The 14354-nt window shown below is 33.9% G+C and overlaps 1 protein-coding gene across 17 annotated transcripts in view; it reads right to left on the minus strand.

Moving 5' to 3' along the window:
- NBEA (neurobeachin) overlaps positions 1-14354 on the minus strand; it is a 450877-nt gene that overhangs the window by 248992 nt on the left and 187531 nt on the right. For all 17 annotated transcript variants that reach the window (XM_085579109.1, XM_085579166.1, XM_085579149.1 and 14 more), the window contains one exon: positions 13689-13816. In XM_085579109.1, coding sequence (XP_085435235.1) covers positions 13689-13816 — 128 coding nt within the window. The remainder of the gene's footprint in view (positions 1-13688; positions 13817-14354) is intronic.

The following is a 14354-nucleotide window of genomic DNA, read 5'->3' on the forward strand; positions in this document are numbered from 1 at the left end:
TCTAGGACTCCTTTTTTGACCAATAAAGTTATCTGGATAATTTAAATCTATATTATTCCCTCTCTTCCATAGGCTGTCACTCAGAGAAAATTAGATTCAAATTAATGTTTTTCATGAATTATCAAGCTGCTGGGGAGTTCCCTAAAGATCTGAAAGGAGAGAATATGGAGAGAAAATAGAAGACTGGTGAAAAATTTGAAAGTAAATGCTAAGCATGCAAAACTCAAACTGAAACAACAGATGTTCTTATTCCAAACCAAGCAATTATTGGGGGGGCTGGGGGGAAGATATGTATTAAACAGAATGCAACGTTTTGCAAGATTACACCCAAAATTGGTTTTAGAACCATACATATGTCACATATTTTGTAGGCATTTAAATTACACTAATGGTCTTTATGAAAAGCAAAAGCTGGGAAATATTCAGAACTTGAAGAAAGTCTGCAGATGGAAATCACAGCCATGTTGCAAATAATTATAACTTTGCTTTTACTAGATGAAAGAAAACACTATTCCAAAGAAAGTAGCTCACTAAAATAACAAAGTCAGAGTTATGGATTTAACAAAACCTTCAGCAGCCTTGACTGATATTACCACCAACTCTAGGGACCATGAAGGATGGCTGCTTTACTACTCCAGACCATTCTTTGTATGGGCAAACCTCCTTTACAGAACAGGAAAGTGACACAGAAAAATACACTGAATGTGAATTTGACTCCATGTTTTTTAGTTGATCAAAACAGTTACAATTCTTAAAGGATTTTTTTGTTATGGCGAAAGAGACTGCACAATACACTCAATAGTCTTTTGATCTGGTACCCGGAAATCTAGGAAAGGTATCATTCAGGTTATCAAATGGAATACCTTTAAAATTATACCATAAATCTTTAGAATGGACATCTTAGGAGAAAAAACTCAAATAAACAGTAATAGGTCAACAAAATCCCCCAGGTTTTAATCTGTCCAGACTCAGCTCAAATGGATCAGCCCTTTTAGCCAGATTTGTAAAAAAACCAGACCTTAATATTGGGACAATATTTAAAAGAGTAAGAATGGTATGTAATAGTTCCTTTAATCATTTTATTAAAGTGAGAAAACCTAAACTTCTTCACTACTGCAGTTGCTAAAAGGGAATCTAAATATGGACTGGAAAACATCCAGATGGAATCACAGAATGGCAAAAACCCTTGAGAGTCTACCCACAGAGAGGGATTTATTACAACACATAGATGATTTAGTTTTTAAAATTACAGACTTTCATCTAGTAATCCCATGAGCTGCAATGATATTGACAAAACTGATCCTAGTGCCACACTACTCTGAAGAGTCCAGCCTTTTGCTAACCTGCGGATTTTCTGAAAATTTTCCTTTAGTGTAATGAGATGCACAGATTCTCATTCATCAAATGAAAAGGAGATCACAACCTATAAAATAAAATCTACTACCACTGTTCATTTTAATATACCATGGAAGGTTTTCAACACTGATTCAGTTTTTCATTTAATGCCTGTAGTAATTTTGTATTTGTCCAGTGCTCCATTGGGATTTAATCAATATATATATTTGTGTATTACTGTCATTCTCTTAAAAAGCATTTCTTCAGATAGAACTCTTTCCAAATATCTCCCAAATATTTCCAGATATTGTGGCATAGTGAGATAATGTGCTTATCCAAATTCTATAACAGAACAGATCTAAAATTTACATCAGTCTGTCATGCATCAATTGAGAATTTTTTCTAATCAGCATTAACAACACAAAACAATAACACAAATATTCATTTTATATAAAAGAATTCAACACAAATATTAATTATAAGAAAATAATTCCCTGTTAAATTGTAAGAAAACAATTCCCTGTTAAGTGAAGTAGATTTTTTTAATGGTATGACACACATTTACTAGAATTTATGTGTAAATTTAATCTATTTCCTCATCTTCTAAAGTCTTCTAGACTACAGGTAGAAAGACCCAAGTCACACTGCACTGCAGTTGATCAAACAAAATATCTCCAATCTTGAAAAGGTCCGTAAAATGGAATTATTGGTTTTCTGTCATAATGTACTTCATTTTCTAGTAGACTTCCATAAGTTATAAACATTTTTTTTCAGCAGAAGCCTGAAAACACCTACAATTACACATTCTAGAAAATCCCAAACTCTTATTTATCTAGAAAGAATCTCAATGAAAATTCCAGAATTTTCCTCCAAAACCAAACAGTTCACTGTGAGAATTCAAATGTAATCCTGAAAGTCTTCTGATTTCCCTCTTTAGACTAAGATATTATTCAAATAAGTGACTCATAATTGTCAATAAATTTCTACCTTAGCTGCTGCCAAGAATATTTAATTTCAGTGGAAGGAGTAAGAAAAACATTAATTGATAAAGAGATTTAAAAATTAATTTTAAATGTGAAAATTTAAAATATTTTTGAAGTTTTGTCATGTGGTATTTTCCTGTCAATCTTTTCCTGAAAAAGCTGCCAATTTTGTGATTAAGTTTGTAGAAAAATTACTAAATGAAAACAAGTCATACCAAAGAAATTGCCACATATTTAATACATGAAAAAAAGAGGTCGTCTTATTAAAATGAAGAAATATTTTAATATTTCTTTTAAAAGAAAACATTTTAAAAGAGAAACTTTCCTTTCATTTTTTCTCAATCTTTCACCTCCTCTCAAATGTAGGTTAGAGGAAATACATTTTACAAGTATTACCTCAGTAGTAAATTATTTTCAAACCTAAACAAGCAGAAATAAAGACACTAGTTTCACTCACTAACACAAGTAAATGTTTATATTTTATACTTTCACTACAGAAATGGTGCTTTCTGCTCATCTCAAGAACCTTTTCCAAGTCTTTCTAAGGTTGTCAAAAAGGATGTCCTGGAAAAGATACATCATAGTGATCACCCCAAATAACAGCCTCTAGAATACAGGATTTCCCTGTAAAGGCATTACTCAATGCTATATTTTCCTTAGGTATGAAGTTTTATTTTTACTCCTGAAGTTTATCAACCTTTTCTTATCTTCAGTCTATAACTTATTCCTATTTGATGCCCTTTTATGAACTTATTCATTTTTGTTTCTCTCCTCTTATGGCAAACATAGGAGTTACTTTCTGTTTTCTTCTTTCTATTATTTTCCTCTAGTTCCTTATTACATTCTGAAATATGTACCTGGTGAATGACAAAAAAGGATGGTGAGAAAAGGTTAAGCTGCCCAGCAATAAAACCATTTAATCCTACTGATCCTCCTTATTTCCTTATATTCTCTTTAGCAACATTGGGGCCACACTAAGTGAACCAGCACAGCTACAAACAGGGAGTATAAGAAAACCTCAGAGCTTATGCAGCTGCCTAAATTTCTAAGGCCAAGATCATCCTCATTTTAAGTAGATGTGATCTCATGAGTAGCAAAACTAATTACTGTATAAATATAAATGTTTCCTGAGAATTTGATAACAATAAAAGAAAAAGAAAAATTTCCAAGCTGAACTTTGCTGACCTTAGTTGGCTGCCATCAGAGCTCACTTCCATCCTGAAGCCCTACTGACAAATGGTAATCATTCTGAAACAGTGTCTCTCAAAACACAAAAAAACCTTCCACAGTCATAGATCTCTTGAAATAACTTGTATTTCTTGTGTTGCAGTTTTCTTTATTTACTTGACAGTAACATTGTTATGGGCTCTCTCTAGACCTGCTTTGACATCACTTTGCCATCTTAATTTGACATATCACAACTGTCTCTGTTGTCTGACAAGTTCTTTCAGCATGAGGTTTTCTCATTGCAAGAAAATCTCCACAGACAAGAAGCATAAAAAGACTGAATCATAAAATTCCACACACCATCAGACAAAAAATATGATATAAGAGAATAGATGTTTAGCAGATCTGAGGATCTTTTTTTTAAGGAGGTAAAATTTAACATAAAGTTGCACTGATCACAGTAAAGATATAGTATCTTAGTAATAAGCCCAGGTATGTAGGGAGTCTGTTAATATCTAGGTAAATCAAGCTAGAGGGTTCATTAATGTTTATACTATAATTAACATTTGTTTTCTCATCAACAAAGGATCTATAAACAGGTATTTTTTAAAATTCAAGTGTAGTAGTTTTTCAGGTAATTGAGTCTATAATTTTTGTGCAAGATTCTTTTTTTTTAAGCCTTGAAGGCATGGAAACAAGTAAATCCATATCTAACAGGATGAGCCGAAGAAGTGCCTTTAAATCATCAGGACCAGTAAGGAAACTTGGTAAATTTGGTCACTAATTAAAATGTTTCAGCATGGGTCATAAGAACAGGTGATACATAGACAGAAAGCTAAAGAATATATATGGAAAAACTGTGACCAGTCCTAAATGAGATTAATTTTGTAAAGAACCTGGTCACAGAACTCAGGTTACATGGAAAAGAATGTACTATGTCTCACGAGAAATACATCTCTCAGGGTAATATCTGATACAGAGATGTTATTTGCACCCTATAGATTATCAGAATTAGGTAGTTCTCTGGAAAACACTGTCAGTGTAATAAAGTAGATTGATTCCATTTTTAAGCCTTCAGAGGACAAGGGCTGGGGCAAATACCAGCCTAACTGTTTCAAGTCCAAAATCAGGCAGAGTCCCCTGCTGTGTTCTGAATGATGAATTAAGTGGAATAAGAACCAAAGAACCTCTGCCTGTGGAGAGCTTCAGTCACAGCATGAACATCCTGTAGATACTGAATACCATTTTGGCATACCACCTCGTTTTTCTTTGGACCTGGACAGTAGAGGAGAAAAATAACAAGTGGGGGAAGAGGTGGCTTTTCTAAAAAAAAATATTGTACAACTTAGTCCAGTGTTACCATTCAGCACTGCTGTATAGTTGATATGATGAGTCCACCTACAGGCTGTCTTACAGCAGTGCCTGCACAAGTTAAGAACTTTCTCCAGAATCTTTTAAAAGTTGTTTCCTTGAAATAACTTTAAATAGATCTCTTGATAACTTTTTTTTTTTTTTTCTGGTAGTAGGTTGGTAGGAAAACTCACTAGAAAAAATATTTCCAAGTAAAGCTGAAAGTTAAAGCAAGAAGAAAGACAGAAACTGGATTACAAAAAAGATGAACTATCAAGGAGGGTAACAGGGAGATGGACATATGGAGAGTATTTTTCTAGAATTTGAAGGCAAAAAGACCAGTCCTTTCTAGGCCTTTTGACTTGCAACTGGAATACATGCTACTAGCCTGAAAAATAAGTTTATTATAAAATGGCTAATACTGCTGAAGTAAATGGAACCCAGGAATCACAAACAACTAATTCCTTTTCTTACTCTTTAAATATTTTCCAGTATTTTGTGCATTTCTTCATGTGCTTTAAAAACCGGTAATTGGTACTCTTCAGTTCCTAATAATAAAAGTGTTATAATAGCACTTTCAACAGTAATTTAGTAACTTAAAGCATCTAGTGATCTCTATATTTTCAAGGACAACTTTCAGAGCTTCTTTCCATTAAACCTGACTACTTTATACTGTTACCAGCTTTTGATTTCCTGAAGGCACATACTGATTAATTTTTTACATCTGCAGTCTCCTAACTAAACTTTACAATTAGTCTCACAATTTCAGTCATTTTTTCCTCCATTTTCAAGGCAACAAAAGAACCCAAATATCTGTCTAATGGGAATGCATTACATTGTGGATTGTAGACATCTTGATTGTTAATCAATATAATAATGATAATATAATCAACGACATAAAATCTGAGTGCCAACAACAGTTTCTACCCTTAAGTTACACTGGGACCACACAAGTCAGAGACAGAGGAGAGGGCATGAGCAGTTAACCTCTGTTCCACAGTCTAATACATCTTAGTAAGTGTCCAACTCATTAGACAGGGATAGAGTGGCTCATATGTGTAATTAATTATTGGCAGGTTTACTTTCAAAAAGGTGCCAGATGCTATGCATTTCCTAGTTGCTATCTGGATCTCTGATCTATAATGTTTCCTGCCATGTTAAACATCTGCTCAGAACATACTTCTGCACACAGGAACTTCAGTAAATCAAGAGTTAAATAAAAATTGAATGAATGTGTATCCTCTTTCTGGTGTTTGCAATGATATCCCTTTAAAGGTGTCATAAAGGGATATTATGTGAAGGAAAAATGTTCTGTAACTTGTTGGGGTCATTATAGTTTGAAGATTTCAATGTGGATAAAAACCAGAGACTTCTTTTGTGGCACCTGCACTTCAGCTGTCTGAATTGGCATCTGTCTTGTCACTAGTAACCTACTCTAAAGAAACTTCCTAAGTTGCAAAGCTTTGAACCTTGGCTCTCTGGAGTGGGTGCAAATAAATAGGCAGATTTGAATATACATTTAGCTCTACAGCATTTCTTTGTTCCTACCATACAGTTTTCTGGAAAACTGTGTTGTCTTCTGTCTTCATGTGTGCCTGATTTATTGATGTTTTTCAGTAAAACCCATGATCAGTCCCAAAGTGTGTGCAGAAACATAAGCACAGTGTGGAGCATTTCAGTCAGATACTAGGAGCTAATCATACCAGCCCTAGACAAAGAATTTCTTAAAACAAATTTCTGACATGCCTATAAATAGCACATTAGTTTGAAATTCATGAACTTTCTCTTCTTCCTGCTTATGAATGGATTTAAATGTGTGCAGGCAGGTTTTCAATCAGCAGCAGTATTTTAAATTCTATCTATTGGAGGATTTCATGCCCTGGTTCAAAATGACATATGGTTTTCTTCATGGTAAAAACCTAATCTTGCAAATTGCTCGCAGAAATTCTTAAAGTTAAAAAGGAAAACACAAACTTTAACTTACTGAAGAAAAGCATTATCTGTAAATCACTATTATTCCAACCTCATTATCTAAAGAGGGGTTAATTTCAGACAGTAGTGCAATTTTTCTGGGATCTTTCTGCAAGTCTTTATAGTGAAAACAAAAGGTAATCTATTAATAGGAGTCCTAGTACCACAAATTTAGGAAAACTGTCTTACAGAGGACTGGGTCTAATTGCACTGTGCCAAACATGCAGCATCACCTCTTCCTAGACAGAGAAGAAGGTACACTTAGTCACTTTGGGCACAAGGAAAGGAAGGACTGGCATGTGGCACAGCGAAGTACATTATGAACTTAGCTTTGAAAATCAATTCAGACTTCCTGACCCAGTACAGCCAAATAATCCATGGATTCCTCTTCCTCGCTGAACAGAGTGATCATGCCCAGTGAGACATCTACTGCAAATGACACTGGCCTGACTCCTCCACAGGAAGTTTTAACAATCACCTTGATTGCCAGCAGGGATTCCCTGATGTCTAATAAGGCTGAGTTCCTACTGCTCCCATAGTTCTGCTTTATCAATTGTTTTCCCGCTCCTTATGCTTTAATGACCACAGTATTGCAGATATATCGTATATAATTATACTGTATATTACAATTAATCAGGTGTGATTATTTCAAGTTACTATTCAGTTTTCCGTTCTTTTACTAAAACTGATGGCATACCTCAAAGTATAGTGCAGAGAAAATATTGAAGTTGAGTAAGAAACACACCCTAAACAAGATAGGGTATATTTTTTTGTAAAATGATGTTTATATTTGGGAATACTGTGTAAAAATAACATCTTTTAAGCAACCTCTATTAAACTGGCTGAAACCATTGAAAAGTTATCAAGAGACTAAAAGACTGATCCTCCTCACCCAGTACAATAACAAGTTTAATATTATAAAAAAAAAATCAGATTAAAGCACATATATAGCTATGCAGTCATATAATTGCAAGACATCTCTGAAATCTGAGACTAAACTAGAGCTGGCATGAGTTTATGTGAGGCTTCCCTGAAAAGACAAATTCATTATGCAAAGAAAATGTCTCATACTAAAATGAGCTTCAAGATAATGATGAAAGAACTTATCTAAAAATTGGAAATCAATTTATATATACACATGATCACACATATAAGAAAGGCTTATTTCATAAAGTGGCATAAGCATTGACAATTTTTAATGCCTCAAGGGAAAATGATAAATTCTTGACTGCATCTACAGTTAGGATGCAGTCAGCGGCAGAACAAGGAAAAAGCCCACTGATTTTTTTACTGATTGTTGCAGGCTAGCTGACATTGGAGTACACCTGTCTATCACCATGTGAACAAATGCAGTCATAATGATGTTAAAGAAAATTAAGCTAAATGCAGACTATCATTCCTTCCACAATGTAGCACAGAGAAAATGGTGATTCACATGCTCAAAAGTCACAAAGAAGTTCCAAAAGCATCCAGCAAATACATGACATTTTTCCTCTTGAGAAGCTGGATTGAAGATTACATTTAGAAAAGATTTTTGAAATAGTCATAATGACTATGAGTAACATCAATTGCAATAATTGAAGGTAAGCCTTATTAAAGTTTTCCAATCATATTTACCCTCATTAGGCATTCTCTTGATGGAAACTCTAAGACCTTCTATAGTATTTATCTTCTTTTTATGTCTTTTTGATACATTGAAAAAATCAAGCTCCTTACATTGTAGCTCATATCTCTGCAGTGTGTGCATCATTCTTGAAGTGCTGACTATGGAACAAGATAGTGGGAGTTTAAACAAATTTATGCACAGAAATGAAATCACTCATTTGCTCTTCCAAGGCACTGGACAAGTTTTTGCTGTCTCAGCAATGAGCCAAGGGAGCCAAACATCCCAGTTATTTTGGCAATCCCTCCATTCTTTGCATGTTTTTTTCCCTCATCTGCTAGCATCCTAGGATGGATCTAAGTCTCTGTTCTTTGCTCCTAGAAGTTGGACTCAGCATCTGGCTATGTTGAAATCTGGCTTTTTCTTGAGTTTTGTTTAGTCCAGAAATTGATTCAACATATCTCTCCAATACCAATGCCTTTGTTTCTCATTTTTTATATCTTCACCTAAGCATTTATTTTTGCCAGGAACAATTCAACACTATAAAAAAGGCTGTTAATAAAAATAGCAAAATGAGATGAAATATTGGATTATAGAAATTTCAGCACCATTAATAGCTTAAAGTTTTATTTAATTGTTGTTAATTTGAGTTAATACAAATTTTAAAATAATGAAATTATTTATTCCTTTCCCCTCTTACTTGCTAATATTAATTATGTTATTTTGTTCAAAATGTTGCCTACATGCTGTCCTACAGACTGGTAGGGCAATTATCATATTTTTAGTTAGTTGGAAGGTAGCATGCCTGGACACACAAACTAAAATGTTTTGGATGTGGCAGAATGAGATAGAAGAATGAGAGAATAATATGTACAGGGAAATAGGAAGTTCTGCAAGAACATGCATTTTCCTAAGTTACAGCATCTGTGTTCCTGAACACAGTAATACAAAGGTTCTGAGAAGTTTCTAAGAGAAACACAAGGGGCTTGTTAAGCTCCAAGTAAATTTTCCCCAGAAAGTATAAGGGATTTCCGGATTATTATAGTATCTAAAGGAAAATGGTTGTCCTGCTTTTCCTAATACAAAATTCAGTATTCTTCAAGAAAATCAGAAACTAATTGTGCCAGTGTTGGTAGATGCCACAGTGATGTCGCACCTGAGGTCTTGGGAAGCTTTGAGTAGTGTCATTTAGCACCCAAGTTCTATCTGTAGTTTTCAAAGGAATGTTTTAGGCAATTTTTCAATTGTTTCAAGAAGCCTCCTGTCAAACACGATACAAAGCTAGTCCATCACCACCTCTACTGAATATTTTCATAGGGCCATGTGGTGAGTTAATGAGCAGAAACAGATCCTGCTCCTATCAGCACAAAAACATTCTCTCTATCATCTGACTTTAATTGTGCCTGTATCAGAAACATATCAAATGTACAGCAAGGAATTCATCAGAGATCCTTTGGAGAAGGGCTACCTGGCTGACCTTCTACCCAGCTAATGATACAGCAAAGTAAAAGCATCGGTGGAGTTTCTTTGGTACCTCACTCGAGAGAAGGGAAAACATTCTATGTGACTGTGTTTCAATCGTGAACCTATTCTAACAGTTCCAGACACTCCAAGAATAGCTGTAGTGGAAATACTTTTAGCCATCTGTGCTTGACAAAAAGAGGATATTTCTTTCGGCTACAGATCAGATTACACTTGCCTGTAACATTTTCACCTAAAAGCTAGAATGTTGTCATGCACTTTACATGGAGGGAATTTGCAGACCATATGGAAACTAGTTAGCGAAAACATATCTGTGCAAGTGTTAAATGGAACTCCACAATGAGCTCTGCTAAGCTCAAATATGTGGCCTACACATATTGCATGTTTGTTTCCAATTAGATTCTGTATGGATGATTTTAACCTTTGCAACTTCTGTTCTCTGAGGCATTGGAAGAACCTCAGTTGACAAACCACAGCAGTGTTGGGCTGGTACTTTTATACTCTGAAGCTATTTGTATTCAAATGCAAAAAGGTAAATTTTAACCCATCACTGACAATATTTTGTACTTATAAATATTCTGAGAGGTTGATGAAACATTTGAAATTCGGTGGAGTATAAGATACCTTTGAAGAAAGAATTGATTTTAGAAAAAGAAACAAGTAACTATTTCAGTAATTAGTAGGTAATTTAAGTAGAGTAAATATATGTGGCATTTTACCAATAAATATATTCTGCAATGTCAGATTCCTACCTGACAGGGTTCCTCTGTTACCAGTCACATTCGGGAATTTACCATTACAAGAAAAATTAGTAATCTCAAGTGTTAGTAGCTGAAGTTTTTGGTCTAGATTGACAAGATCATTGCAGCCTGTTCATTTCAACTCCAATCAAAAGTTCAGAAAGCACTAAAACATTAAGTATAATTTACTCAAACAATAGATCAGCCAGTCTCCCATGGGACAGAATGATGATAACGTGTGATGCAAAAGGATATGAATTCAAGATTTTTCACCAAAGGTTTGAGGCAGCTGAACTACTACAATAGTAGTACAATACCACTACTACTACTATAGCTAAGTTGTATTCATATTTCCAAAAATATATTGACAACAGCTATCATAAAGCATTAGATATTCTGGAAAATTTGCATGATTAACCAGTTTTAGAAGTTTTAAAATTAATTTTGTTTTCTGCTTCCTTTTATTTTGTGCTCTTCAGTATGCAGTCTTCAGTTTGTACACAAAACTGTGTACATTCTTACCAAATCTGAAAATGATTTAGCATTTCTTACACACACACATGAACAAGAGCACTAGAAAGAACCTCAGGAAAAAGAACATGGCATCAAGGATGTCTGACAGTATTCTGATTTTACCAAATGTGATAGGGGAGAAACTTCATACCATAAAGAGGTTTTGAAAAAAAGCAAAGAGGGAAAGGTATTATTATGTTAAACTTGAAAGTATATGCTTCATAGAACATAACAGATATTTTTATGGTGATCAATTTGAAACACAGACAAGTTCCTTAAGACTTAATTAAAGTTTATTTGCTACTTCTTTTCTTATAACTAAAACCTTAACATATAAAGTAACAAATTAAAAAATTGCATATAAAAGTGTCATGTTAATTACTACTTGCCAGTAAAAAAAAAGTCTGATTTCAATTATCAAACCCTGCAGGAATTCTATGCACTCTCATATCCTGAATAACACCACTAAATCCCTCTTTATTTTAGTCATTACCTGGACAGCACTTTCAAATACCTCAAGACTACCACTGGCTTTCAGTAAGGAATGACAGGAAACTTCTCAAAGTAAATCAGGTATCAGAAGAAGAGAGAATTTGGAGTTCTCTGTCAAAGGCATCTCAATGAGGCAAGAATTCAATTTAGTTGAGAAAAAGGGTCTCAGAGGCAACAAAGAAAGAAAAGATCAGAATTTCACAATGACTAGAAAAACAACTCTGAATCTTCTTTTAAGAAGAAAAAAAAACCCAAGTATTTTAGAGGTGGAAAAGAAAAATTCAAGTCTTGCAGTGTAAAAATCTACGGTGTGCTTGAATTTTTTTTTACTTTCCTGATTTCTATTTCAATATCTTGGGAAGAAAGGACTGGTTTTTAGAAATCAGGAATGAGAGAGTGATTGATGGAGAGGACATTGCTAGTTTTGGTTTGTGAATAATGTTTTCTTATTCTGAATTGGGTGGCTAAATCATAGATAGGAGGCAAAATAAGGGCAAATTATGGAATGATACTCCATGCAGTTATCAGAAATATGCTATGAGCCAAAAACAATTCAACAAAATGTGTTTCTTTATGGATAAGCAAAAGATTAAATATGGCTGTATAGTTGCGAGATTCCTGTGACCTCTGGCATTTCAGTCTTTGTCATATCCTGGAAACTGTTCATGCTATTGATCTGACAAAAAGACAAAATCAGAATGACATCAGTGAAGAATTTTTTTAACCAGTAAAAGAACTTAGGGCAACCAAGACAATTTTAGTCATTTTTTATAAAACCTATAGTGCAATTAATCAATTGCCAAATGGAAAAGGATAATACTACTACAAATTTTGCAACCAGCTTCACTGAAATAAGAGAGATAAGAATGTAGTCCATAAATTATCTTACAGTCATCTCAATGTGAATCTCAGACCATTAATTTACATGTCATTAAGTGAGAAGTGCAACCTAATCACAAGCTATAAAACTAACAATAAAAAAATACCTGAAGCTTCTGACTATTCTAAGCTACTACTATACCATTCCTTGGTATTATTAAACAATAAAAAGACAAAATAAAAAAAGGTTCTAGAAAATTTCAGTTACAAGATGAAAATATTTCTAATTATAAGAGCAAACACTCTGAGATGTAATCATGGAATTACCATAGGAAAAACTGCACACTAATATTTAGGTAAAACACATGTATAATAGAAAGGGGTTTGGAATTTGAACACAAAGCTGTATTTTTGCTGTGTAGATTTTTACATTATAAGCCTTATCAGAATGAGACTTTTTCCTTTCAATGAACAGCAATACTATGTGTCAGAACAATCCTGAAAGGAAAAAATTTACTTGGCTGAATATAGTGCTCTGAATACATGACCTATGCATGCTCATGCAAATTCCCCTTTCACTGTTTTAGCTGCATTAGTACTGATTCATTACTTTCTTCATGAGCTTGCTATATTTGCATGCTCTGCATAACTTCTGCATTACTTCCTGCCTCATTTATGAAGTAAATTTTCTATGAAGTAATAAAGATAGCACATAAACCCCATAAAAATCCTTGAAAGTGGTCAAGGATACTTTATTTAAAATTTATCAGTTCTTATTCCCCTTCTAGGTGCAGCTCTTTATGTGCCTGTGTGAATCCAATTGACCTGCCTGAGGAAAAAACAGCCCTACCAAATACCAGGCATCAATAATGTTGGAGCATGGTCTTCTTTTGCTTTCCTCTCTGGGAGTAGTTTATACTTTTTAATTGTATTTTCACTACTTTCTCAAAGTCAGGCTGAAGCACTGAATTATTCTGAAGAGAGGAAGGCGAACTATAGAGAATATTTTGTGAACAGGATGTATCATTACACAGCATCTTCAGAATAAAAGGGTACCAAAACTATCACTTTTATCTTCTTTAAATGACATTAAATGCAAAGAAGTGAAATCACAATGTACTAACAACTAATTGATTTATCAAAAATAGATCTATGAAGTCAAGTGAAAATAAAAAATTGTTCATATCAGATGAATAATAGCTAAAATAATATAATCTCATAACAGAACAGTACCTTCAATCAACAGCTCTTGTCCATGGCTACCCAATAATGTTCGAGATAGGAAAGGGGCAAAATCAACAAAAATTTCTCGCAGAAGAGGTGCCACCTTTTCTAAAGCTCTTTCAAGCTTTGCAGTGATACTGTGAAAAAAACAACATAATGATTTTAAGAACACATCACAATAGAAGCTAAATTATGTCAAATCACACCTGTTTTTAAAAGTTTCTCTAAGCTTCTTTAGAAAAGAGGATGTTCATAATTTGATCAAACTTTACAGTTTTTAAATGGCTTTAAGTAAATGGAAATGTCATGTAGAGTCAGCAGTGTGTCAGCCTCATAAATTCCATAGTATTTGTAGAGTACTACAGAACAAGTAAAATTGTTATTATCCTTTTCAAATACAAGTCTGCTTTTGTCCTGTCCAGTTTAATGCAGGCCTTTTGTTTGCTCAGGAGGGCTTGAGTGTCTCCTTTCACTTCCTAGTACTCCATTAACAAACCTCTTACTTTCCAATAAGTACTATCATTATTGAGTAAAGAAAATAAACCAGCCAACTGAAACAATACTTTAATGAAGTTTTAGTGTCTGGCATAATTTGAACAAGTAGACCCTTCAGTTGAAAAAATCAGATTTTTCAGTGAAGTACTGCTTTAATATACACATCCTTGGTACCCAAAA

Source organism: Lonchura striata, chromosome 1 (assembly GCF_050655825.1).
Source record: "Lonchura striata isolate lonStrDom1 chromosome 1, ASM5065582v1, whole genome shotgun sequence".
Lineage (NCBI taxonomy): Eukaryota > Metazoa > Chordata > Aves > Passeriformes > Estrildidae > Lonchura > Lonchura striata.